Genomic DNA, 25,348 nt, shown 5'->3' with positions numbered 1-25,348 from the left:
TCTCCTGGCTTGTGATTGGCTCTGTTTCTGGCCGCCAAAAATCACAACGGCGGGAGATGCCATTTTCTCGAGCTGGCGAAGTATTCGTCCGAGCAACGAGCAGTTTCGAGTACGCTAATGCTAAAACGAGCATCAAGCTCGGACGAGTGTGTTCGCTCATCTCTATTCTTTTTTACTGTTTCCTGTTTATTCACTGTTTTATCATATTTTTACCTTAAACAAGCTATAATTACACCGCAATATTGCGTAATTGTCTGGTTCATTGTATCCTGAAACCAAGCTTGTCTATATGTTTACATATGTCTTTATCGAACTCTTTGAAAAAACAATAAAAAGATTTTAATTAAAAAAAAAAAACAAAATCCCACTTATTACCCCTGACAGGGCACCTGTGATGTGAAAACCTTTTCAGGTGACTACCTCTCGAAGCTCATCAAAGCAGTAATAAAATCAAAAGGACCTGGAATATAAAACATAATTTCAGATGTTTCACACGTTTTTGGTAAGTCTATAATTCCATATAATGTGATAATTCATAGTTTTGATGCCTCAGTGTGAATCTCCAATTTTTATAGTCAGGAAAATACAAAAAACTCTTTGAATGAGAAGGTGTGGCCAAGCATTTGGTCTGTACTGAACATGTGCAAGATTCATGTACAAAGTCAGACAGAAAACCGACAAAGCCAAAAACATTACATTTACCAAACCGCACCCCTTCCCACCCCAGATTATGTCCCAAAGAGCCAAGAAAAACTTTTCCATAGACAAGCTACTATTCCAGATACAGTAGATGTGCCCCAATAAACAAGGCCACTCCAGTCTCTATCGCACCAACTCATCCATGGTAAGGACTTAAAATGTACTAAGTCCAGTCATAACTCTATTTCCCACCATATATTAACCCAATAAATACACAGAGAGCCCTGATCATAAAAGACATCTCCCCCAAAAGAAGTCTCCTTCCTTCAAAGGTATTCTACACCATTGGTGTCCTGCAAAGGTACCCAAGTCACATGAACTTCATCTTGTTCCTTGGCTAGGACTCTGTCTCATTGCTGATCTGCTATTCTCCTATGATGACCTCGGGTAGTCTAGACTATAAGTTTGTTCACACCTATAGACCCCACTCGCCATCCCAAACCTAATATTATCAATCCTCTCCTGTGCTCTGTGACTACTCCGACTGCATCTCCTCATTCATGGTCTCTTCTACCTTTGCTGTGAGGCCTTGATGGAGACCCAAAAGCCAGTTGTGGATTTCCCAACCAGTGTCAGATACACTTTGGTCAACACACACTTCAGTTTCAGCCATATTGATGTTGTCTATTAGTTGTCTCTTACGTCTCAGGAGTCTTGTCCTGGGAACGAGACAGTTCAGGGACTGCATGTGAAGATGTTCCCATGAAGAGTCCCCACTTACATAAGAGTATTTGGGGGCTCCTTTAAAGGGCATCGCTACTCTTGAAGGCATCTGGTGCTTTAATGATTCTTGCCTTACTATCTCATAGCACTGTATGTTTCTACAATTTACTCTTCTGTTTGGTGTCTTTACTATCAGCTCAATAGATATCTGAAGAGGCTTCATTTTACTTCTGGCTCCGGGGATGACATTTATTTTAATGAGGACGGAGAGGTCACCAGACTTCTTGAGCTTCAGAACTGGTTAATTAAGTCTAGTGACTCTACAGAGGAGACTTACAATGCTTTACAAGATGTCCAGGCTATTGATGTGGGAACCTACAACCTCTCAGCTCCTGAGGACCAGCGGCTGGTCATCAATGACAGTCAGATCTCGTGGCACCACAGCTTTACCAGGGTGAGTTACCTTGTTGGATGTCATTGCCTTTCCTCTAGTGTTCAGCTCTCATGAAGGAGACACCACTACTCGTATTTTCCTACAGTCTCATTTTTCTGCAAGCCTGGTGGTCTTGAGCTTTAATATGTCAGACTGACTAATTCTTTATCATTACTCTGACTATTAATGAGCTATAATACTTAAAATGTGAACAGCGGGCCAAAAATGCACAGGAACATGCTGAAGTTTGTGAGTTCAGGTCCCAGGAACCAAAGCCTAACGTCAGCCACACAGTTGGAAAACCTAGGAAAAACCTGGTTGATTGGCCTCTTAACAACTATGTCATGTCAATATTGAGCACGGCTGCAATAAGGTAAGTGGGACATGTGACCCTGCTGTATAAGATGCCTGGTCACATGTCCCAGCTTCATTTTAGATAGGATACAAAAAGGAAACCCAGACACTGAGGGGAAGAGTTGAATAATTTCAGAAATGCCCTTTTGAGGGGAGATAGGAAGAGAAGGCTGTGAGGGAAAGATAGAAATAATTGCCTTTTTCAGGGCAATGTCAGGACGTGTGATAGTGAGATAACCTTACTGCATCAGTGTGAAGAAGAGAGAGAGAGAGCATCTCTCTTACTGTATTAGTATATAGCTAAATTGTAGTGTGCATAGTGGCAGAACTACTGGCAAAGAAGATGTAGCGGCTGCTATAGGGCCTGCACAGGGAGGGGCCCAGCTAACAACTCTCTATGTGTCCTGGGGACACAGATAGAGTTGTCAGTTAAAGGGTAAGAGCGTCAGATCATTGCGTTTTAATACGCAGTCTAGAAAAGTGCATAGTAGAAAAGTCAGAGATCACTATGCTTTAACATGTAGTTTATAAAAGTATTGTCAGAGATCACTGTGCTTTAATACATAGTTTGTAAAAGTATTATCAGAGATCACTGTGCTTTAATACGTAGTTTATAAAAGTAATGCCAGTGATCACTGTGCTTTAATATGTAGTTTATAAAAGTATTGCCAGAGATCACTGTGCTTTAATATTTAGTTTATAAATGTATTGCCAGAGATCACTGTGCTTTAATATGTAGTTTATAAAAGTATTGTCAGAGATCAATGTGCTTTAATATGTAGCTTATAAAAGTATTGTCAGAGATCACTGTGCTTTAATACGTAGTTTATAAAAGTATTGTCAGAGATTAATGTGCTTTAATACGTAGTTTACAAAAGTATTGTCAGAGATCACTGTGCTTTAATACGTAGTTTATAAAAGTATTGTCAGAGATAACTGTGCTTTAATATGTAATTTATAAAAGTATTGTCAGAGATCACTGTGCTTTAATATGTAGCTTATAAAAGTATTGTCAGAGATCAATATGCTTTCATACATTGTTTATAAAAGTATTGCCAAGAGATCATTGTGCTTTAATATGTAGCTTATAAAAGTATTGTCAGAGATCAATATGCTTTAATACATTGTTTATAAAAGTATTGCCAAGAGATCATTGTGCTTTAATACGTAGCTTATAAAAGTATTGTCAGAGATCATTGTGCTTTTGATATGTAGTTTATAAAAGTTTTGTCAGAGATCACTGTGCTTTCATACGTAGCTTATAAAAGTATTGTCAGAGATCACTGTGCTTTAATATGTAGTTTATGAAAGTATTGTCAGAGATCACTGTGCTTTAATACTTAGTTTATAAAAGAATTGTCAGAGATCATTGTGCTTTCATACGTAGTTTATAAACGTATTGTCAGAGATCACTGTGCTTTCATACGTAGCTTATAAAAGTATTGTCAGAGATCACTGTGCTTTCATACGTAGCTTATAAAAGTATTTTCAGAGATCACTGTGCTTTAATACGTAGTTTATAAAATTATTGTCAGAGATCATTGTGCTTTAATACGTAGTTTATAAAAGTATTGTCAGAAATCATTGTGCTTTAATATGTAGTTTATAAAAGTATTGTTAGAAATCGTTGTGCTTTAATACGTAGTTTATAAAAGTATTGTCAGAGATCATTGTGCTTTAATACGTAGTTTATAACAGTGTTGTCAGAGACCACTGTGCTTTCATACGTAGCTTATTAAAGTATTGTCAGAGATCAATGTGCTTTAATACGTAGTTTATAAAAGTATTGTCAGAGATCACTGTGCTTTCATTTGTAGCTTATAAAAGTATTGTCAGAGATCACTGTGCTTTCATACGTAGCTTATAAAAGTATTGTCAGAGATCAATGTGCTTTAATACGTAGTTTATAAAAGTATTGTCAGAGATCATTGTGCTTTAATACGTAGTTTATAAAAGTATTGACAGAAAACATTGTGCTTTAATACGTAGTTTATAAATTTATTGTCAGAGATCGAGATGGGGAGAGAAGCGTAACAGCATGACGTAGTACGCAAGTCATGCCGCACGGCTCCCCTCATCCACTGTCTCCGCGGCAACCAATTGCAGGAAAGAAGGATCGCCGCGACCCGAAAACCGCTGCCGTCTCGCATGTAGGAGAAGCCCCTCCGCCGTGCAGATGGCTTCACTGAGAGGGTAGATGCCTCTAGCATAAGGGAACCCGACAGTGGAGCCTCGGAGCTGTTGCTCCGAGCTGTTTCGCGAGCTTGGCGCTTCATCTGGCTTGTCTGTGCACAGACAAGCCAGATGAAGCGCCGAGCGCGCGAAACAGCTGTCCTATTTGTCATGTTTGGAGTCCCTGCGTCCTCCCCTCCCCTCGACCTGTAACGACACTCCTTGTCTTTTTTGTGAGTATGCACAAATAAATTTGCTTTGGAAGGAGACAACGCGGTGAGTGCCATTCCTTTTCTTATCTTTCTACATTTACTAACATTATGAGTACTAACTGGTTGCTGGACTAAGGAGGAGAGGCAAGAAACTTCCCCCAACTCTTAATATTTTGACCCCTACTAACATTGCTCCTGCTATCTAATTTCCTACCAGTCAGTGTGGTACCTGAGGAACCTTTGCTAAAAGAGCGGATGGAAAACAGTGCTTTAGTGTTTAAATACCAACTTGGCTATATGTAATGGACTATGACTATGGACAGTAGGATACGTGTCTACTCTCTACATATAGTAGTCATACATGGTCGTATCTCTCTGTTGTTCTCTCTGTTGTCATAGCATTTATGTTGATTTGGAGGTAACGGGTATGCTGATTAACCATTAGGTTACTTATCAGTTAGATATTGTGAACAGCTAACGTGTGTGTTAACTTCCCAAAAGCATATCTATTTGTGTTATATTAAGAACTTGCATCTGGTAGGCTGTCTAACCGATAGAATACTGATTTGCGATATATTAAGTACTGGTCAGTGTATTCATATCCCATTACGAGTAGTAGAGGAGGGCAAAGAGAGTGGGATATGGGAAAAATGGGACCTAAAAATGCAGCAAGGAAGTCTCTGGGCTCTCCGAAAGAAAAAGGTAGTGGCAAGGGTGAGAACTCAGCTAAATTGGACAAACTATGGAAGACCACCCCCCAGTGAAAACACGGGCGATGCCCACTGTACAAAAAAGTGAACTCCAAGAGGCGAAAAACAAACCTCAAGGGTCTAGATACTCCCCGTTAGAGGGAGAGGAACAATTAGAAGAGGACTCGGGGGAAGGGGAGGGAAATCCAATGTAAAAGAAATTTTAGTGCCTATCAAGTCATGCAATGCAGCGATAGTTGAGCTAACTGACCAAGTTGGGGGTTTAAGAAACAAGATGTCGCTGCTAAGGGAAGATCTAAACAAAGTTGGGGATAGACAGAAGACCACGGAAGAAAAGGTGCAAAATTTGGAGAAAGAAATGGGCTCAGTTAAAAAAATAACTAATGACCTCAGTCATGAGAACGAAAAATTGAAAGATAAAATAGCCGAATTAGAGGATCGATCTAGAAGATCCAATATTAGAATTGTTGGGGTACCAGAGAAGGCTGAAGGTCCGAACCCGGTTAATTTTGTGAAAGATTGGTTGGTAAAGATTATTGGGAAGGAACACCTTCCATATATACCATATATCTGGTAACTCTCCCCGAACACTAATCTGTAAAACTGTCCTCTCTAGGGACCAGGACACTATTTTAAGGAGAGCCCGTGGGTTAAAGGATTTAACAATTGAGGGGTCTAAAGTGGCTCTTTACCCTGATTTTTCTAGGGATACTCTACAAAAAAGGAAGAGCTTTGTGGAAGTAAAAAGAGGTTAAGGGATAAGGGTATCCTTTATTCGTAGATTTTTCCAGCAAAACTGAAAGTCATCCATTTGGGTCAGTCTCATTTCTTTAGTTCTCCGGAACAAATCTTGGAATGGATGGATCTGAAGGGATTGTAAATAAAAATATAGGATCAAATAAATAAACATAATATGGGTAAATATGGTTGCTGGGGAGACAGTTGGGGCGGGGGGAGGTAGGTGGCTTTAGTAGGTAGAGTTCTATATGTTTATGGGACATTGGGGGACATTGGGGGGGGGATTCCCTGTGCTGGAGCCAAAAATGGGGTTGTTTTTCTTTTCTCTCTCCGAAAACTAAACTCTGTGATTCCTGGAATATGATATGTGTTAAACAATGGGAACAAGGTTGATAGCATGGAATGTCAGAGGAATGAAAGATCGTACTAAGCGACGCATAATATTTGATTATATTGGAAAACAATTACCAGCTATTGTAATTTTAGTGGAAACCCATTTGGGAAATGAGTGCATGCAATTGATTAACAGGAGCTGGGTGGGACAGTCGTATAGTGCGGTCTTTTCATCCTATGCGAGAGGAGTTTCCATTTTGTTACATAGAACTATCGATTTTAAGTTACTGGAGCTCGCCTGTGATAAGGAAGGCCGGTATGTTTTTCTATGTGGACTACTAGAGGGTAAGAAATGTGTGATAGCAGGGGTGTATATACCCCCTCCGTTTTGTTATGATGTCCTGCGTAAATTAGTACAGTTCATATCCAAGGTGGGAGAATGCCCTGTATGGGCTATGGGGGATTTTAATTCTGTTTTTTCAAATACTAAAGACCGAATAGGCAAAAATAAACCAACCCATACGGGTTTGATGGAAACAGGTCTTTATAGATTCTGCGAGGAAGTGGGTCTTATAGATTTGTGGCGGAAATTGAAGGGAGATGTGCCTGCATATTCTTGTCATAACCGTACTTATAATTCCTTCTCTAGAATAGACTTAGCCTTGGCAAATGAATTAGCAATTGTGGACACGGTAAAGATGCGTTATGACAATCGTATTATTTCAGACCACTCACCTGTAGTTATTGAACTTTCAAGGAATAACAGAAAGGGAATAAGATACTGGAAATGTAATCCACACTGGCTGGTACTAATATTAAATGAGGACAAGATTAAGAAGGAGCTGGGATGGTTTATTGAGGCTAATGGTGAGACAAGAGATATGGGCATGTTTTGGGATACATTGAAATCCTTCTTAAGAGGAATACTAAATACAGAAATTATTCATGTGCGTAAAAAATTTATGAGGCAGGAAAAGGAGCTGAAGGAGGTTGTGCAACAAAGAGAAAGAGAAGTACAGAGTAATAGAACCCAGTATACCTTGGACAAGTATAACAAAGCCCAGGAAGAGTATAATAACTACCTGACTAATAAGACAATGCAAAAACAATTTTTTTAGATCTGAAAGGACATTGTGAAAGTGGGATCCCTGCGAAGAGGCTTATACAAAAGATCAAGAAACAACAAGAGTTAACTAGAATTAAAGCTATTAAAGACAGGGATGGGAAAGTAGTAACAAAGGACGATGAAATGAGGGAAATTTTCCTTCAGGTCTATAAAAACATCTATACCTCTGACCTGGATGCCTCTGTACAGGAGATCAAGGAATACTTGGGGAAACTATATTTACCAGAGATAGGAATAGAAGGGAGGAATACCCTGGCAAACACTATAACTACCTTGGAACTGGAGGAGACTATAGCCTCATGCAAAGGCAAGGTTTCCCCAGGACTAGATGGTCTACCAGTGGAGGTGTATAAAAGATTTGGGAATATTCTCTTACCAGTCTTAGTTAAAGTCTGGGAAAAAGCACAGGAGATAGAGATGCTGACAGAATCATGGTATGAGGCTATCATAGTATTAATTCATAAAAAAAAACAAAGATCCACGTGATGCTGACTCATATCGGCCCATTTCTTTGCTAAATGCTGATGCCAAAGTGATGGCCAAATTTCTGGCTAACCGACTGAAGAGGTGGGCCCCCGCTCTTATCCATGAGGACCAGAGCGGGTTTATCATGGGGCGGAATATTAAAACTAATATTAGACGGCTATTTTTGGGCATGCAATTGGGTCGGGGGGGGGGGGGTCCTGCTCCATCCTGTCATTGGACGCTGCAAAAGTCTTTGACAGGGTGGATTGGGCCTTCCTCTGGGAGGTATTGGTGAAGTTTGGACTAGGGAATAGATTCGTGGACTGGATAAAATTGTTCTATAAAACACCAAGGGCAGCTATCAGGGTTAATGGAGATCTTTCTGCTTTTTTCCCTCTAACAAGAGGCACCAGACAGGGGTCCCCTTTATCCCCCTTACTATTTGCACTTTTTATTGAACCCCTGGCAGCTAAGGTAAGGGAAATGAAAGAGATTGCAGGAGGAGGGTATGGAGGTAGTCAAGATAAGATTATGTTGTTTGCAGACGACATTCTTCTGCTACTGAAAGACTCAGAAATATCAGTCCCCAGGGCTTTGAAAGTGATTAGGGAGTTTGGTAGGGTATCTGGGTTCAAGATTAATATGCAGAAATCGAGTATGACCCCGTTGGAGGACTACTGTCCGGGGAGTCCTGAAGCATTAGAATTAAAAAAGACAGATACATTTGACTACTTAGGTCTCCGGATTAGCCCAAAGATAGAAGATTATCCAGTTCTGCATTTATCTCCGTTATTGGCAAAGATTAAATTAAAAATTAATGCTTGGTCAAGTCTCCCTCTAACAAGAGCAGAGAGAGTAGTGCTAACGAAAAGCATAGTACTGCCTCAGCTTCTCCATGTCTTAAGTAATTGTCCCTGCTGGTTGGAAAAAAAATGGTTTGGATTTATAAGGGCCATAATTAATAAGCTACTATGGGGAAGAAAGAAGGTCCGTATTAAGCAAGAGGTTTTATGGAGAAATAGAGAAAGGGGGGGTTTAGCCCTTCCTTCTTTTTTCCACTACTTTTTGGCAGCCCAGATCCTGTTTATTGCGGAAAATAAAAAGCGTGGCGCCTTCCTAGCACTAACGGAGCTGGTGAAGGGAAGCTACGATTCTCTATTCTCTTTATTGGAGTCAGGTCAGTTAAAAAAGACAGAGTTTCGTAGAATACCGGTTATAAGAATGTTGGTGAATAGCTGGGCAGGTTTTAGGAACATACTAGGAGTTAAAGGGAGTCTTGAATGTACACCATTATTTGGAAATGTTAATCTACCAGAGGTGTTAAAATTAGAAGATAGTGGATTGTGGATAAAAAAAGGGGTTAAGTATGTGTCACAAATTGGAAGGGAAGGAATTGGGGCCCCATTTCAATGGTGGGTAAACCAAGGGTTACTCACGGACAAGGATTTATTTAGATATATGCAAATATCTCACGCACTGAAGAAGGAAAAAAAAATAGAAATTTTCTTAGTTGATGATAACACTAATTGGAATGTAATATGGAATATGGAATTGGCACAAAAAAATTTAGCAAAGATATATCACTTTTTAAGGAATATTATTGAGCAGAACACAGGTCACGTGTGTCAGGATAAATGGGAGAAAGATATAGGCGTTATCACTGGAGAACAATGGGGGGTAATTTTCAAAAATGTTCAGAGGTGCTCGATGAATTTAAATCACAGGTGCACACAATTGAATATATTATATAGGGTTTACTATACACCAGCGCTGATGTGTAAGATGGGGATAAAGAGTGACTCCTGTTGTCCTAGATGTAGGAGGGAAAATGCTGACTTGATGCATGCCTTATGGCTATGCCCAGGGTTAGAGGATATTTGACATGATAGAAGACCAACTAGGGACAGCGGTCCCAAGAACAGCATTATTTGGATTACTAGGATACATAGCAGAGGAAATGGTAGATGGGAAAAAGAGAGTTAAGTATTAAACTCATATTTATTGCAAGGTTAACTATTGTTAAACACTGGAAAGATGTTAAACCCCCTAGGCTTAAGGAATGGCTAAATTCTGTGAATAGAATCAAAAGGTATGAGTGTGCATATGAGAAATGGCATAGAGGAGGAAACAAATTAAAAACTATATGGGATCAATGGAATTTATAATTGTTACATGGAGTGTAAACAAATAAATAAATATGAAAAAAGAAACAACTAAATAAGTAAATTTACGCCAGGCACCAGCACAGGGAAGAAGAGGGAGGGGGGGGGGGAGGGTGAGGGGGTGGAGGGGGCTATAGGATTAATTAATAACTGAAGAATTAACATTTATTGTATGTATTTTTTTACTATGTACCAGGTATACAGAAGTAAGCCTATATTCCAGGTAAACTGATATAAATTTGGATGTAGACATAAGTTTTACTGGTATTAAAGTCCCTCTGAAGCTTATAAACAAAGGGGATATACATTTGTGGATACATGTTTAGTATAATGTATAGGGTTGGTATAAATTAGTAAATGTACATAATGGAATACAATATATTGTTATCTGTATGAAATAAGAAAAAAAAAAAAGGATTGTCAGAGATCACTGTGCTTTCATACGTTGCTTATAAAAGTATTGTCAGAGATCACCGTGTTTTCATACATAGCTTATAAAAGTATTGTCAGAGATCTTTGTGGTTTAATACGTAGTTTATAAAAGAATTGTCAGATATCACTGTGCTTTAATATGTAGTTTATAAAAGTATTGTCAGAAATCATTGTGCTTTAATATGTAGTTTATAAAAGTATTGTCAGAGATCACTGTGCTTTCAAACGTAGTTTATAAAAGTATTGTCAGAGATCATTGTGCTTTAATACATGGTTTATAAAAGTATTGTCAGAGATCACTGTGCTTTGATACGTAGCTTATAAAAGTATTGTCAGAGATCACTGTGCTTTGATACGTAGCTTATAAAAGTATTGTCAGAGATCAATGTGCTTTCATACGTAGCTTATAAAAGTATTTTCAGAGATCACTGTGCTTTCATACGTAGCTTATAAAAGTATTGTCAGAGATCTTTGTGCTTTAATACGTAGTTTATAAAAGAATTGTCAGATATCACTGTGCTTTAATATGTAGTTTATAAAAGTATTGTCAGAAATCATTGTGCTTTAATATGTAGTTTATAAAAGTATTGTCAGAGATCACTGTGCTTTCAAACGTAGTTTATAAAAGTATTGTCAGAGATCAATGTGCTTTAATCCGTAGTTTATAAAAGTATTGTCAGAGATCTTTGTGCTTTAATACGTCGTTTATAAAAGAATTGTCAGATATCACTGTGCTTTAATATGTAGTTTATAAAAGTATTGTCAGAAATCATTGTGCTTTAATATGTAGTTTATAAAAGTATTGTCAGAGATCATTGTGCTTTCAAACGTAGTTTATAAAAGTATTGTCAGAGATCATTGTGCTTTAATACGTAGTTTATAAAAGTATTGTCAGAGAACACTGTGCTTTGATACGTAGCTTATAAAAGTATTGTCAGAGATCAATGTGCTTTCATACGTAGCTTATAAAAGTATTTTCAGAGATCACTGTGCTTTCATACGTAGCTTATAAAAGTATTGTCAGAGGGGCGGAGCCTGACCGTGCTACATGGCGGACGTCTGAGCTTTGAGCTCCCGCTTACAGACCCAGATTCACTGATCTACAGCGACTCAAGACCACACAAAATGGGGAAAAACGACAAAGAAAAGGGGCCAGACCATCTTGAAACCCCGCGGAATAAGAAACATCAAGGGGATCTTGACAAGTACCTGAAAAAGAAGTTGAAGACTCCTCCGGCGCGCCTCCGCAAAATGGCGCCCGAACCACCTCCGGAGTCTGACTGCCAGGAAGACTCTGACGCAGACAGCCTGGCAGACGCTGAGTCAGTCACAACCTCGCTGGATACAGCACCACTGTCGAAACAGGTACTGCAAAAAGTGCTAGAGCGGGCGTTAGCCCCAATGATAAAAGAGCTGGCAGGCTTAAGGGAGGAAATAAAAACAGTGGGAAGAAGGGTAGAAACCCTAGAAAACAATCAAGCCGCCATTGTAGAGCACAGCACAGCAATAGTGCATAGCCTCACAACACAAGCAGAAGGTCTCAATATGGCACTGATCCAAATTGAAGATCAAGAAAACAGGAGCAGACGTAAGAACATTAGAATAAAAGGATTACCAGAAATGATACCCCACGAAGAACTAGCAGAAACGGCGATATCTATTTTCACCAATCTACTGACAGCAGAAAGAGCTCAAAATATTATCATTGAAAGAATCCACAGATCTCTGAGACCGATACCGAAAACAGACGAACCACCTCGTGATGTCATATGCGGCTTACTAAGCTATAGAGACACGGCAGACATTCTCAGGGCAGCTAGAGAAAACAAAGAGATTGAATTCAAAGATGCTAAATTGGCTCTTTTTCAAGATCTGGCTCCATCCACCTTATACAAGAGAAGGCTGCTAAAGCCATTAACAGATTACTTAAAAAGCCAAAAAATAATGTTCAGGTGGCTCTTTCCTTTTGGCATAAGCTTTATTAAGCAAGGAAGAAGATGCACAATAAAAGTACCAGCAGACCTGCAAAAAGCATGGGACATTCTAGACATACATCCTCTGGAAATTTCTTCATGGCTGCCAGTAACGGAGCAACATATGGACCTCCCACATCTGCCGATGATTGAAGCCTGGACGACGGTTACAAAGAACAAGTCCCCTCGACTTAGAAAGGGCAAGTGAGCAACCCACATTGACTTTCCTTAGAACACATTAAGCAGTTCCACGGGCAACGCTGCTTTGATAGACTTCACCGACTATCACACCAGATTACGCGCTTATGCAAGTATGAAGAACCTAATTCACACACATGAATTTACACTCACATATGTAGATCAAGATCATCCAATCCCCCCCCCCAAAAAAAAAAAAAAATCTTCCCCCCCAATTTCCACACACAAATCAGAAACACGCTCAGCGATATGGTCTTGAGCCTCCAGATACACACATCCTCAGGGATGGTATTAAACACATCGAAGTGGATCGGTGTCTGTACAACCGATCAGGACACCCACCGCTTCCAGACCTAACCAACACCTCATTAACACACTTGTATATCTAGTTTAAAAACAAACTAACTCATCAAACAATTCTACACAAATTTTATACTAAGTGGAGGTGATTCATGGTTAACAAGTCACACTATGTGACCCAACTGTTAAAGTCTAAAGTTTCATTTATGCTTATATTTGATATAAGAACATGGTATCATGGTTTAACTGTTACTTTGTTAAGGTTTTTGAGTTCACTTGTAATCCCATCTATGGTCCAAATACGTGAAAGTTGCTCAATATCTCATTCTAAACCAGACTAATGGATCCCATCAAAGTTACCACGTACAATGTTAGAGGTATAAACATTCCAGATTTTAACATTACTAAAACAATCTCATTCAGATATATGCTTCCTTCAGGAGACCCATTTCAAACATGGATCTTCACCAAACTTTCCCAAATACAGATTTAGTCATTGCTACCACAGCACTTATGAAAAAGCAGCTAGAGGAACAAGTATCCTTATATCAAAAAAAATCCCCTTCACACACACATTAACATGGACAGACCCAGAAGGTAGGTGTGTGTTAGTTAAAGGCAAAATTGGATCTTCTCCCATAACATTAGTATCATTGTATGCCCCCAACAAAGGACAATCAATCTGGCTCCAAGAAATATTGAGCAAAATTCACGATCTAGCAGAAGGTATTAGAATTATAGGAGGCGATTTGAACTTAGCACTACAGCCATCAATGGACAGCTCCAACAGTACGACTTCTCATTCTCAAAAGTCTCTAAGTAGAGCACAAAAGGCACTAAAAAATGAAGACTTAATAGATGTATGGAGAACAATACACCCCAACAAGAGGGACTACTCCCATTATTCCTCAGTTCATAGAACATATCAAAGACTAGATTATATTTTCTGTTCTTCCTCTCACTTAGATAAAGTTAGAGCGGCAAATATAGAACCTAGAACATTATCTGACCACGCTCCGGTCTCTGCATCATTTTCTATAACAGAAACATGCCGCAAATCGTATACGTGGAGACTTAACCCCTTATCACCGACACCAGTTTTCAGCTCAATGACCAGACTCGATTTTTCAAATCTGACAAGTCTCACGATAATTGGTCATAACTTCGGAACGCTTTAACATATCCTGGTGATTTTGAGACTGTTTTCTCGTGACACATTGTACTTCATGTTAGTTATAAAATTTAAGTGATAAGTTTTGCGTTTCGTTCTGAAAAAAAGTGAAAATTTGGCAAAAGTTTGTAAAAATTCTTCATTTTCCAAGTTTGAAATGTTCTGGTTTCCAGACAGGAAGTAAAACTACCCAAAAAGTTTGATAATTAACATTTACAGAATATCTGCTTTATGTTGGGATGATATTTTATGCTTCCGGTCATTTTTCTAGGATGTTATGAGGTGCAGAACTTTAGGTGCGATTTTTCTTATTTTCATGAAAATTGCCATAACTCACATTTTGAGGGACAACTCGGCTTCCAAGTGACTTTGAGAGGCCTAAATAATAGTAAAACCTCATAAATTACCCCACTATAGAAACTTCACCCCTCAACGTATGTAAAACAACTTCTATTAAGTCTATTAACCCTTTAAGTGTTTCACATGGGTTAAAAAATATGGACATGCGATTTAGAAACTATGGAATTTTTTTGGAAATACATTCATTTAGGCCAAAACTGACATTTTCAGAATAAATTAAATGATGAAACGCACTGCAAAGCTTGATGCCCAATTCCTCCCGAGTGTACTGATACCACATATGTGGTGGTAAACTGCTGTACGGGCGCACGGCCGGGGATAGAATGAATGGAGGCGCCGTCCACAGCAGATTTGTATTGTCACATTGTACGACCTATAAATTTTTATTTTTTTTGGTAATGCGATCATATGAGGGCTTATTTTTTATGGGATGAGATACAATGTATAAATAATTTATTTTGGGAGTCTAAAGCTTATTCATGAGATTTTATTAACTATTTCAAGGGGGACACAAACAAAATCATCAATTTTTATTTTGGATTGTGAGCATTTCCCCCCCCCCCCGCTCACCGTAACATAAAAATAATATTTTATCTTTATTTTCTGGTTCACTACGATTGCGGTGATACCTCATTTATATAGTTTTTCTTATTTTGCTCAATTTTCCTGAGCAAAACCAATATTAGAGAAAATCGCATTGTTTTTACTATTGACAACTTTTCAGGGCCATAACTTCTGTATTTTTCTGTTGTCAGATCTGGTTGAGGGCTTATTTTTTGCGAAAACAGTTGTTCTTTTCAGTCGTATCATATTAGGTACCGTAACTTTTTTTGATCACTTTTTAGAACATTTTTTGTGATGGTGTTTGATGAAAAATTGTATATTATGGGAAGTTTTTCGAGTTTTTTTTTTACGTAGTTCACCGAACGGGTTCAATATTGATTTAGATTTATTGTACAGATTAATACGGACGCGGTGATACCTCATTTATATAGTTTTTCTTATTTTGCTCAATTTTCCTGAGCAAAACCAATATTGGAGAAAATCGCATTGTTTTTACTATTGACAACTTTTCAGGGCCATAACTTCTGTATTTTTCTGTTGTCAGATCTGGTTGAGGGCTTATTTTTTGCGAAAACAGTTGTTCTTTTCAGTCGTATCATATTAGGTACCGTAACTTTTTTTGATCACTTTTTAGAACATTTTTTGTGATGGTGTTTGATGAAAAATTGTATATTATGGGAAGTTTTTCGAGTTTTTTTTTTACGTAGTTCACCGAACGGGTTCAATATTGATTTAGATTTATTGTACAGATTAATACGGACGCGGTGATACCAAATATGTACGTGTTTTGTGTTTTATATACTTTATTTGCATTTTATGTGTTACTGGGGAGATTATGGGACTTTTATTTTATTTATTTATTTAATTATATTATAAAAAGATTGAATTTTTTTTTTTTTACTTTTTTACATTTTCTATTTCTTGGCTTGAATAAGCGATCATCCGATCGCTTATTCAAGCCTTTACACTGCAATACACTTGTATTGCAGTGTATAGTGAAAGTAACTGAGCATGCTGCGCATGCTCAGTTACTTACAGCCGGGTCCTGCCAGGAAGGCAGGACCCGGTGAGAAGAGGAGCCGACAGCCCCGGGTCACTCGTCGGAACCCGGGGCAGCGGCAGGAGGGATCGGATCCCCCGATCCCGGGTGTTAGTGCCGGGTCTGGGCTGGGATATCACAGCCCGACACCGGCACCAGCGAGACCCGGTGTCCCGAAAACTTCTTCTGATGCGCCGCCGTAGAAAGGCGTCGCATCAGAAGAAGTACCCTTAATGACCGCCGTAAAAACCCGATAGGGCGGTCATTAAGGGGTTAATGAAACACTTTTAGATTCCCCAGAAATAGTTGATAAATTCAGCAAAAGAATAACCACCTTTTTTACAGAAAATAAGGTACCAGACACAACCCACACTATCAATTGGGAAACCCATAAAGGAGTGATAGGGGGTGAGCTAAGAGAATTAGGGGCCAGAATTAAAAAAAAAAACACTGCGAAATTAAATGATTTACTGAACAAAATTTCAGACATTGAGATTCTTAACAAACGCTCCAAAACCCTAGCATTTCAGGACCAATTAGGTAGATTGAGAAATGAGCTTTTAGATCACCTCAATGCTAAGTCAGCCAAACAATATCAACAGTCTAAATTTAAATATTATGCCCATGGGGACAAGGGAAATAAACTTATGTCACATCTCCTGAGAAAAGAAAGAGAAACAACACATATTACTAGCATCACCACACCTGACAACAAGAAAATAACTAAAACCCCAGATATAGCGGAAGTATTTAGATTATTTTATTCTGACCTTTACAACATCAAAAAACCTATACAAGACAACACAAACCTACCGCAAAGACACACACAAGAATTCTTAGATAGGCTCTCCCTTCCTTCCTTGGACGAGAAAGTACAAAAATCCCTATTAAACCCAGTGACAAATAAGGAACTAGCAGATATCATAGGAACTCTCCCCCTGGGGAAAAGCCCAGGGCCAGATGGGCTCCCAGTTGGGTATTACAAAAATTTTTTAAAAGTCTTACTTCCACATATGACCAATTGGTGCAACGAATTACTACAAGGAGGCTCATTACCTCCTCAAGCCTTAATGGCAAATATTACAATTTTACCTAAACCCGGTAAAAACTTAGAACAATGTGGGAGCTACAGACCTATCTCGTTACTAAACGTCGATGTTAAAATCTGGGCAAAACTTTTAGCAAAAAGACTAAGTCCACATATTCCAGATTTGGTAAACCCAGAACAAACAGGGTTTGTCCAGGGCAGGGAGGGAAATCATAACTCAACAAGAGCAATACAAGCCATACATTATGCTAAAAGTAAAAATATTCCCCTTGTCCTTTTAGGTACAGATGCAGAAAAAGCATTTGACAGGGTGGACTGGACCTTTTTGACAGCCACCCTGTCAAGCTTCGGAATTGCGCCGCAATTCATCACAGCTATTATGACACTATATCAAAAACCCAGTGCGTGTATAAGAGTAAATGGACTACTCTCAAAATCCTTCCAGATAGCTAATGGAACACGCCAGGGCTGCCCTCTCTCCCCAACTCTATTTATTTTGGTTATGGAAACCTTATTACAAGCCATTAGATTGAATCTAAACATAGAAGGTTTGAAAGTAGGAAAAGAAACACACCTTAATGCTGCATTTGCGGATGACCTCCTTCTGTTCCTTACCAACCCCTCCAAAGCGTTCCCCCATATCATTGAACTATTTTCAGAATTTAGCCAATTATCTAATTTTAAGGTTAACCTGACAAAGTCCGAAGCTATGAATATCTCCCTTCCACAAACAACCATAGAATCCCTCAAAACAAAGTTTCCATTCAAATGGCAACCGCTTAAAATAAAATATCTAGGTATATTTCTGACAAATTCCTGCAAATCACTATACAAAGAAAATTATCTGCCTATACTATCTCAGACATCATCTTATCTAAACAATCTCACACTCCCATATGTGTCTTGGATAGGAAGGAAAAATCTACTCAACACTTTTACTATGCCCAAACTGCTATACTTGATACAAACTCTACCGATTGCCTTACCTAAATCGTTTTTCCAAAGAATTAAGTCAATATTTTCAACATTCCTTTGGAAGGGAAGGAAACCAAGGATATCATACGATAGATTAAGGTTAAAAAAACCACTAGGTGGATTTGGACTCCCAGACATATACAACTATTATAGAGCCACACACCTCAAAAGGTGGATCCAAATGCATAATAAAAACTTCCACAATTTAGGGGTATCAATAGAATTGCAAACATTATCACAATCCCAGAAAGCACAAATGTGGAACATCAAGACAATCGGAAAATGTGACAATCCTATCACAAAGGGTACAATACAAACTATAAATACATTGATGACAGAAAAGCGTCTATTAGGCACTCCATCTCCACTAATGCCGTGTAGCCTGCTACCAAACTTATTAAGACCAAAAGAGCTCAAGAGCAACTCCAATATATGGTCTTATCTACAAAATACATCCCTCAAACAATTCCATAAAAACACACCTGAAACTATATTTGAAACAATTTGTGAACAGACACAATCTATAAACTTTTTGCATGAAAAAGAGCTTAGAAATAATTACATGTCTTTACGCAAAAAATATCCATTGCTACACGACCCTACCTGGCTAGAAAAATGGCTTATGAAAGACATAGTTCCTAGAGGCGCAATATCTTTACTATATAACTATATATTAGAGTCAGGTCATGATGCAAAACCGGCTTATATCAGAGGCTGGGAAAATGATTTAAATATCTCAATTACAAACAGACAAATTAAACAAATTCATCAAAGATCACACGGCTTTTCAAAATGTGTTAAGATACAGGAAAACTCCTTTAAACTCATGACCAGGTGGTACAACACACCTACAATCCTCATGCAGAAAAAACTACAAACATCAGACACATGCTGGAGATGCGGCAGTAATGGGGGCACACTTGCCCACATATTCTGGAGATGCCCTAAATTAAAACGCTACTGGGAGGAAGTACAATCACAAATAAATAAAATTATGAACAAATCTATAACATTTACACCAGAGTCAGTTCTTCTATGGCTTCCTACACCAACATGGAACCCATCGAAAAAAGACCTGACAACCCTACTAATACAGGCTGCAAAGTTAACGATATCACCTAAATGGTTACAAAAAGATCCACCCACAATAAAAGAATAGACAAATAGATTAAATCAAATATACCGTATGGAAGAACTAGCTAGCTGGGAACAGAGATCTCATGATCATTTCATGAGACTATGGGCACCATGGAAAACATTTAATAACCTCTAAACATTGCAAGAGTACAGAATAATACTGGTTAATAATAATAATGAAAGTATATTGAACACAAGAAAAGTAAACGCTACATTTAAAATAATTTATTTGGAATTATAGATGGGAATGTGATATTGCAATATGTTCATATTTTGTTTGTCACGACAAGTTCAATTGTTAAGGTTAAATTAGTCTGTTACGACTCTCCCTATACCTACCCACTCATCCCTCCCTCCCCCCCCCCTTTTCTCCTGACCCACCCCCCAACCACTCCCACTTACACTTTGTCAACAACCCAAGACGGGCTAATTAGGGCCAGACTGGGCCTTGCACTACAGGGCCTCATAAAGGAACCACACCTGTACCTCACTTTCCCATACCCCAACCCCACCCTTTTAAGGCAACGTTATGTGAAAGTAGACACCTGGAAAAGATATATGCTTAGATGTAATAATATACATTTGTGTATTGATCAATGTCATATATAGAACAATTATCTTTTTCTTCTTGTACCTACTGAAATGTTTTTAAATGCTTTAATATGAAAACAATAAAAAGATTTATAATAAAAGTATTGTCAGAGATCACTGGGCTTTAATATGTAGTTTATAAAAGTATTGTTAGAAATCGTTGTGCTTTAATATGTAGTTTATAAAAGTATTGTCAGAGATCACTGTGCTTTAATATGTAGTTTATAAAAGTATTGTTAGAAATCGTTGTGCTTTAATATGTAGTTTATAAAAGTATTGTCAGAGATCACTGTGCTTTAATACGTAGTTTATAAAAGTATTGTCAGAGATCACTGTGCTTTCATACGTAGTTTATAAAAGTATTATCAGAGATCACTGTGCTTTAATACGTAGTTTATAAAAGTATTGTCAGAGATCACTGTGCTTTCATATGTAGCTTATAAAAGTATTATCAGAGATCACTGTGCTTTAATATGTAGTTTATAAAAGTATTGTTAGAAATCGTTGTGCTTTAATATGTAGTTTATAAAAGTATTGTCAGAGATCACTGTGCTTTAATACGTAGTTTATAAAAGTATTGTCAGAGATCACTGTGCTTTCATACGTAGTTTATAAAAGTATTATCAGAGATCACTGTGCTTTAATACGTAGTTTATAAAAGTATTGTCAGAGATCACTGTGCTTTCATATGTAGCTTATAAAAGTATCATCAGAGATCATTGTGCTTTCATACGTAGTTTATAAAATTATTGTCAGAGATCACTGTGCTTTCATACGTAGCTTATAAAAGTATTGTCAGAGATCACTGTGCTTTCATACGTAGCTTATAAAAGTATTGTCAGAGATCATTGTGCTTTAATACGTAGTTTATAAAAGTATTGTCAGAGATCACTGTGCTTTCATACATAGCTTATAAAAGTATTGTCAGAGATCACTGTGCTTTCATACGTAGTTTATAAAAGAATTGTCAGAGATCACCGTGCTTTAATATGTAAATTATAAAAGTATTGTCAGAGATCATTGTGCTTTAATATGTAGTTTTTGAAAGTATTGGCAGAGATCACTGTGCTTTAATACGTAGTTTATAAAAGTATTGGCAGAGATCACTGTGCTTTAATGCGTAGTTTATAAAAGTATTGTCAGAGATCACTGTGCTTTCATATGTAGCTTATAAAAGTATTATCAGAGATCATTGTGCTTTCATACGTAGTTTATAAAATTATTGTCAGAGATCACTGTGCTTTCATACGTAGCTTATAAAAGTATTGTCAGAGATCACTGTGCTTTCATACGTAGCTTATAAAAGTATTGTCAGAGATCACTGTGCTTTCATACGTAGTTTATAAAAGAATTGTCAGAGATCACCGTGCTTTAATATGTAAATTATAAAAGTATTGTCAGAGATCATTGTGCTTTAATATGTAGTTTATGAAAGTATTGGCAGAGATCACTGTGCTTTAATGCGTAGTTTATAAAAGTATTGTCAGAGATCACTGTGCTTTAATACGTAGTTTATAAAAGTATTGGCAGAGATCACTGTGCTTTAATGCGTAGTTTATAAAAGTATTGTCAGAGATCACTGTGCTTTAATGCGTAGTTTATAAAAGAATTGTCAGAGATCACTGTGCTTTAATATGTAGTTTATAAAAGTATTGTCAGAGATCATTGTGCTTTAATATGTAGTTTATGAAAGTATTGTCAGAGATCACTGTGCTTTCATACGTAGCTTATAAAAGTATTGTGAGAGATCAATGTGCTTTAATGCGTAGTTTATAAAAGTATTGTCAGAGATCATTGTGCTTTAATACGTAGTTTATAAAAGAATTGTCAGAGATCACCGTGCTTTAATATGTAGTTTATAAAAGTATTGTCAGAGATCACTGTGCTTTAATACGTAGTTTATAAAAGTATTGCCAGAGATCACTGTGCTTTAATACGTAGTTTATAAAAGTACTGTGCTTTCATACCTACCCCAGAATAGCGTGTGAGAATACCACACACTTATACGTCAATCAGTAGGGTTGCTCCAATCAGTAAATAGCGCGCAATAAACCTTCATCAAATGTTTGCTGCCTTTTGGTGATGGATAGTATTCATCAGCTCTGCAGTTAGTTTATCACATGGATCAATTTTTGGTGGAAGATGTCTCCTCCTCCTGCATTTTCCCAGCTACTCTCAAGTGATGGCTGTGAGCTCCACTGGGAGTCACCCAACTCCAAAACTGTTCCCTGGATGGACATTGCTGCGTCAGGGGGTTTCGGCCTCTTGCCTGTATCTACCTATGGTCCTTTTCCTCTGTTATTCTTCTGTTTGTAAGAAAATACCCTGACTTTTTACCTCTATACAGGTTATTGTGTTCTATCAATTATGCAATTAGTTATCAATTAGTTATTTGACCATCATTGGACTTTTTCTATGTATTTTTGTGTCTTTTTAAATTGATTTGTTTTAATCGATCTAATAAAGACATTTGTTATTCTTTCTACATTCCAGAACTCGCTTCAGAATAATTCCCCCCTGTTTACTTTAGGGAGGGGGGAGGGTAAAGCCATCTCAAATCCCTTTGCTCCCTCCTGGAGTTGACATCAAGGGAGGAAACTCTGACTTTTCTCACAGGCTGCTCAATTTTAAAATGAAAAAGGGAACCAAGTCACAGAATTCTCCCTTTAATGGTGGTCCTAGCAGCCACCAGGGTTTGACTGGCTCACTGGATGGTGTCCTGTGACTGCTGTGTCAAAGTCAAGTCTGGACGTCATACTATAGAGCAGTGGTGGCGAACCTATGGCACGGGTGGCGGAGGTGGCCTGGGACTTGTCATGCTCAATGTTATCATAAAGCAACAGCACTGCCTGGGACTACAGGAGGGATGGGAAGGTGTGGACAGATCAGAATTCTCATTGTAGCTTCTTCACAGGCAAAATTTTTCTTCTTGTACTGAAGAACAGGAAGAATTGGTCCTCCTTCAATCTACTGTATTGGTGTCCTCAGAACACTGATACAATTGAAAGTTACAACAGAGCAGGGAGCAATATGTTAGGGAATAAATGGACATGATGGCACTTCCTGATGAACAGGTGGGTATGGGTTGTAGTTTGGGCACTTGGTCTCTAAAAGGTTCGCCATCACTGCTATAGAGGACCTTGTCCTGAGCTGTTTTGGCATGGGAAGACATGATGACATCCACCCATGCTGGAACACAGTTAATTCAGGATTAAGCTCTGACAATCACATCCACACTAGAGCTTCATAAACTTGAGTAGGAGCAGTGGAGATGCCCACTGCAAGAATAAGGTAATTATTACTCTGTGGGGACCCTATGACTGTATGGCAGCACCGACTTCTGTTGGGCACTGTGAATCCTCAATGGTGTCTAGTCTTCTGCTTGAATTTCCTATTCCCTAGTTAGATTGTTGCCAGGATTTGGTTTTGGCATTCTCCAATATCCATTCACTTCCACAAGATTCCACTTGATAAATCTCCAAGCAGTGTCCACTATCTGCCCCCAGTGCCACGTAGTTTCCAAGAACAAACCATTTCTTGATTATTCTTTATCATTTTAATAATTTCAGATCCCTCGATCATCGTGTAGTGAGAGTTGTGAACCCGGATATCGTAAGAGGACCGAGAGCTTCCACATTTGTTGCTACAGTTGTATCGTATGTTCTGAGGGGGAGATCTCCAACACGTCAGGTGGGGAACTAGATGTGTCTGTGTAGATAGGGGGATCCACAGACTAGTAGATGTTCATCACAATCCCAAAACACAGACACCTGGTAACCATGCACTAAGAGCCGGACTGCTCCACAGCTCTCATTCTCAGACCTCAAAGAAGCAATAAAATACTGAAACAGGAGACATTTGATGAATCCTAGAGGTGTGTTACATCATGGAATCAACATGGCTCATGCTCGAATGGGGAATGTATTCTCAAAGTATAACTAAACTTTTGAAGAAATGTTTATATTGCAGGAATTACTAGAACAAGTGATAGTAGTAAATTTCATTTTATCGTTCATTAACGAAAGCAGTTTCAATGAGCCTTTTTGTGCTTATTCTTTCTCCAGTAGTGAGCAGTGCAACTCAAGTCCTGTACACAACACAGAGATAAGAAAATATGATCGACGATCACCACTTTCCACACCAAGAGCATTAATCACTTGATAATTCATTTATGCTGTTATGCTTTTGGATTCCTTGTCTAGTTATGTCTCCTCCAAGTCCTTATGGGGTTATTTTCGACTACCCATTACATTGTCCTGCTATCCAGATATGACATTTCCATTGCTATGCTGTATACTATAATGTAAAGTGATTTTCTTCAATAGGTTTCCATAACTTTACTCTTGTATACTGTAGACGCAGATGAATGTGTGAAGTGTCCTGAAGATCACTACTCCAATGAGATGAGAACTTCCTGCCTCCTGAAGACCACTGAATTCCTCTCCTATGATGATGGACTGGGAATGTGTTTGGCTCTTCTCTCCATTATCCTTTGTATGATGACTTGTGCTGTGCTGGGGATCTTCTGGAAATATCACCAGACTCCGGTAGTGAAGGCCAATAACCAGAAGATCAGCTATGTCCTCCTGGTGTCTCTACTCTTCTCCTTCCTCTGCTCCTTATTATTCATTGGACGTCCCATGGCAATTACCTGTTTGCTGAGACAATCCGTCTTTGGGATCTTTTTTACAGTGTCTGTATCCTGTGTTCTGGCTAAATCCTTCTTGGTTGTGTTGGCCTTCAGGGCCACCAAGCCTGGGAGCAAGTTAAAAGACTGGGTGGGGTCTGGTGTGTCCATCAGTGTAGTTGTCCTCTGCTCGGTGGGACAACTCATCATATCCATGGTCTGGCTGATCTCCTCTCCACCATTTCCAGACTATGACCTGCAATCTGACAGTAAGAAGATGATACTACGCTGTAATGAAGGTTCTGCGGTGGCTTTCTACATTCTGATTGGTTACATGGGATTATTGTCCTTATTCAGTTTCCTTGTGGCTTTCCTGGTGAGGAAGTTACCGGCCAGCTACAATGAGGCCCAGCTCATCACATTCAGCATGCTGCTGGTCTGCAGTGTGTGGATCTCCTTCATCCCGGCATATCTCAGCACCAAGGGCAAATACATGGTGGCGGTGGAGGTATTTGCCATCCTGACCTCTAGTGCAGGGCTGCTGGGCTGTATCTTCATCCCCAAGTGTTACATCATCCTGGTCACTCCGGAGATGAACACCAGGCAGAGGCTCACCGGGAAGCAATGAGGACCTCATAGACTGTAGGGACCATGGAGACACATGATCCTATAAATGCTGTTATTATACTGACAATATGATAATTATATGTGTGATGGACCCCAACTCTCCAGTTCCATCACTGGTTACACTTACACTAAGGAACCTCCCAATTTAGTACATAAATCCTGCATAATTATCCAAAATGCTGTATTTACAGTAAATCTACTCCCTTTTACCCACACAACAGCCACCACCCACCATTTTA

The 25,348-nt window shown here is 38.6% G+C and overlaps 1 protein-coding gene across 1 annotated transcript in view; it reads left to right on the top strand.

The window, feature by feature from the left end:
- The window catches only part of LOC140116349 (vomeronasal type-2 receptor 26-like), an 87,427-nt gene extending 62,317 nt beyond the window's left edge, over positions 1–25,110 (top strand). Inside the window, exons 5-7 of the mRNA XM_072132877.1 lie at positions 1,559–1,816; positions 23,425–23,545; positions 24,212–25,110. Of these exons, the coding sequence (XP_071988978.1) occupies positions 1,559–1,816; positions 23,425–23,545; positions 24,212–25,110 (1,278 nt within the window). The remainder of the gene's footprint in view (positions 1–1,558; positions 1,817–23,424; positions 23,546–24,211) is intronic.
- The last annotated feature ends 238 nt before the right edge of the window (positions 25,111–25,348 follow it).

The sequence above is a fragment of the Engystomops pustulosus genome, chromosome 2 (genome assembly GCF_040894005.1).
Source record: "Engystomops pustulosus chromosome 2, aEngPut4.maternal, whole genome shotgun sequence".
Classification (NCBI taxonomy): Eukaryota; Metazoa; Chordata; class Amphibia; order Anura; family Leptodactylidae; genus Engystomops; species Engystomops pustulosus.
The sequence above is the reverse complement of the archived record's forward strand: the minus strand, read 5'-3'. Positions and strand labels throughout refer to the sequence as shown.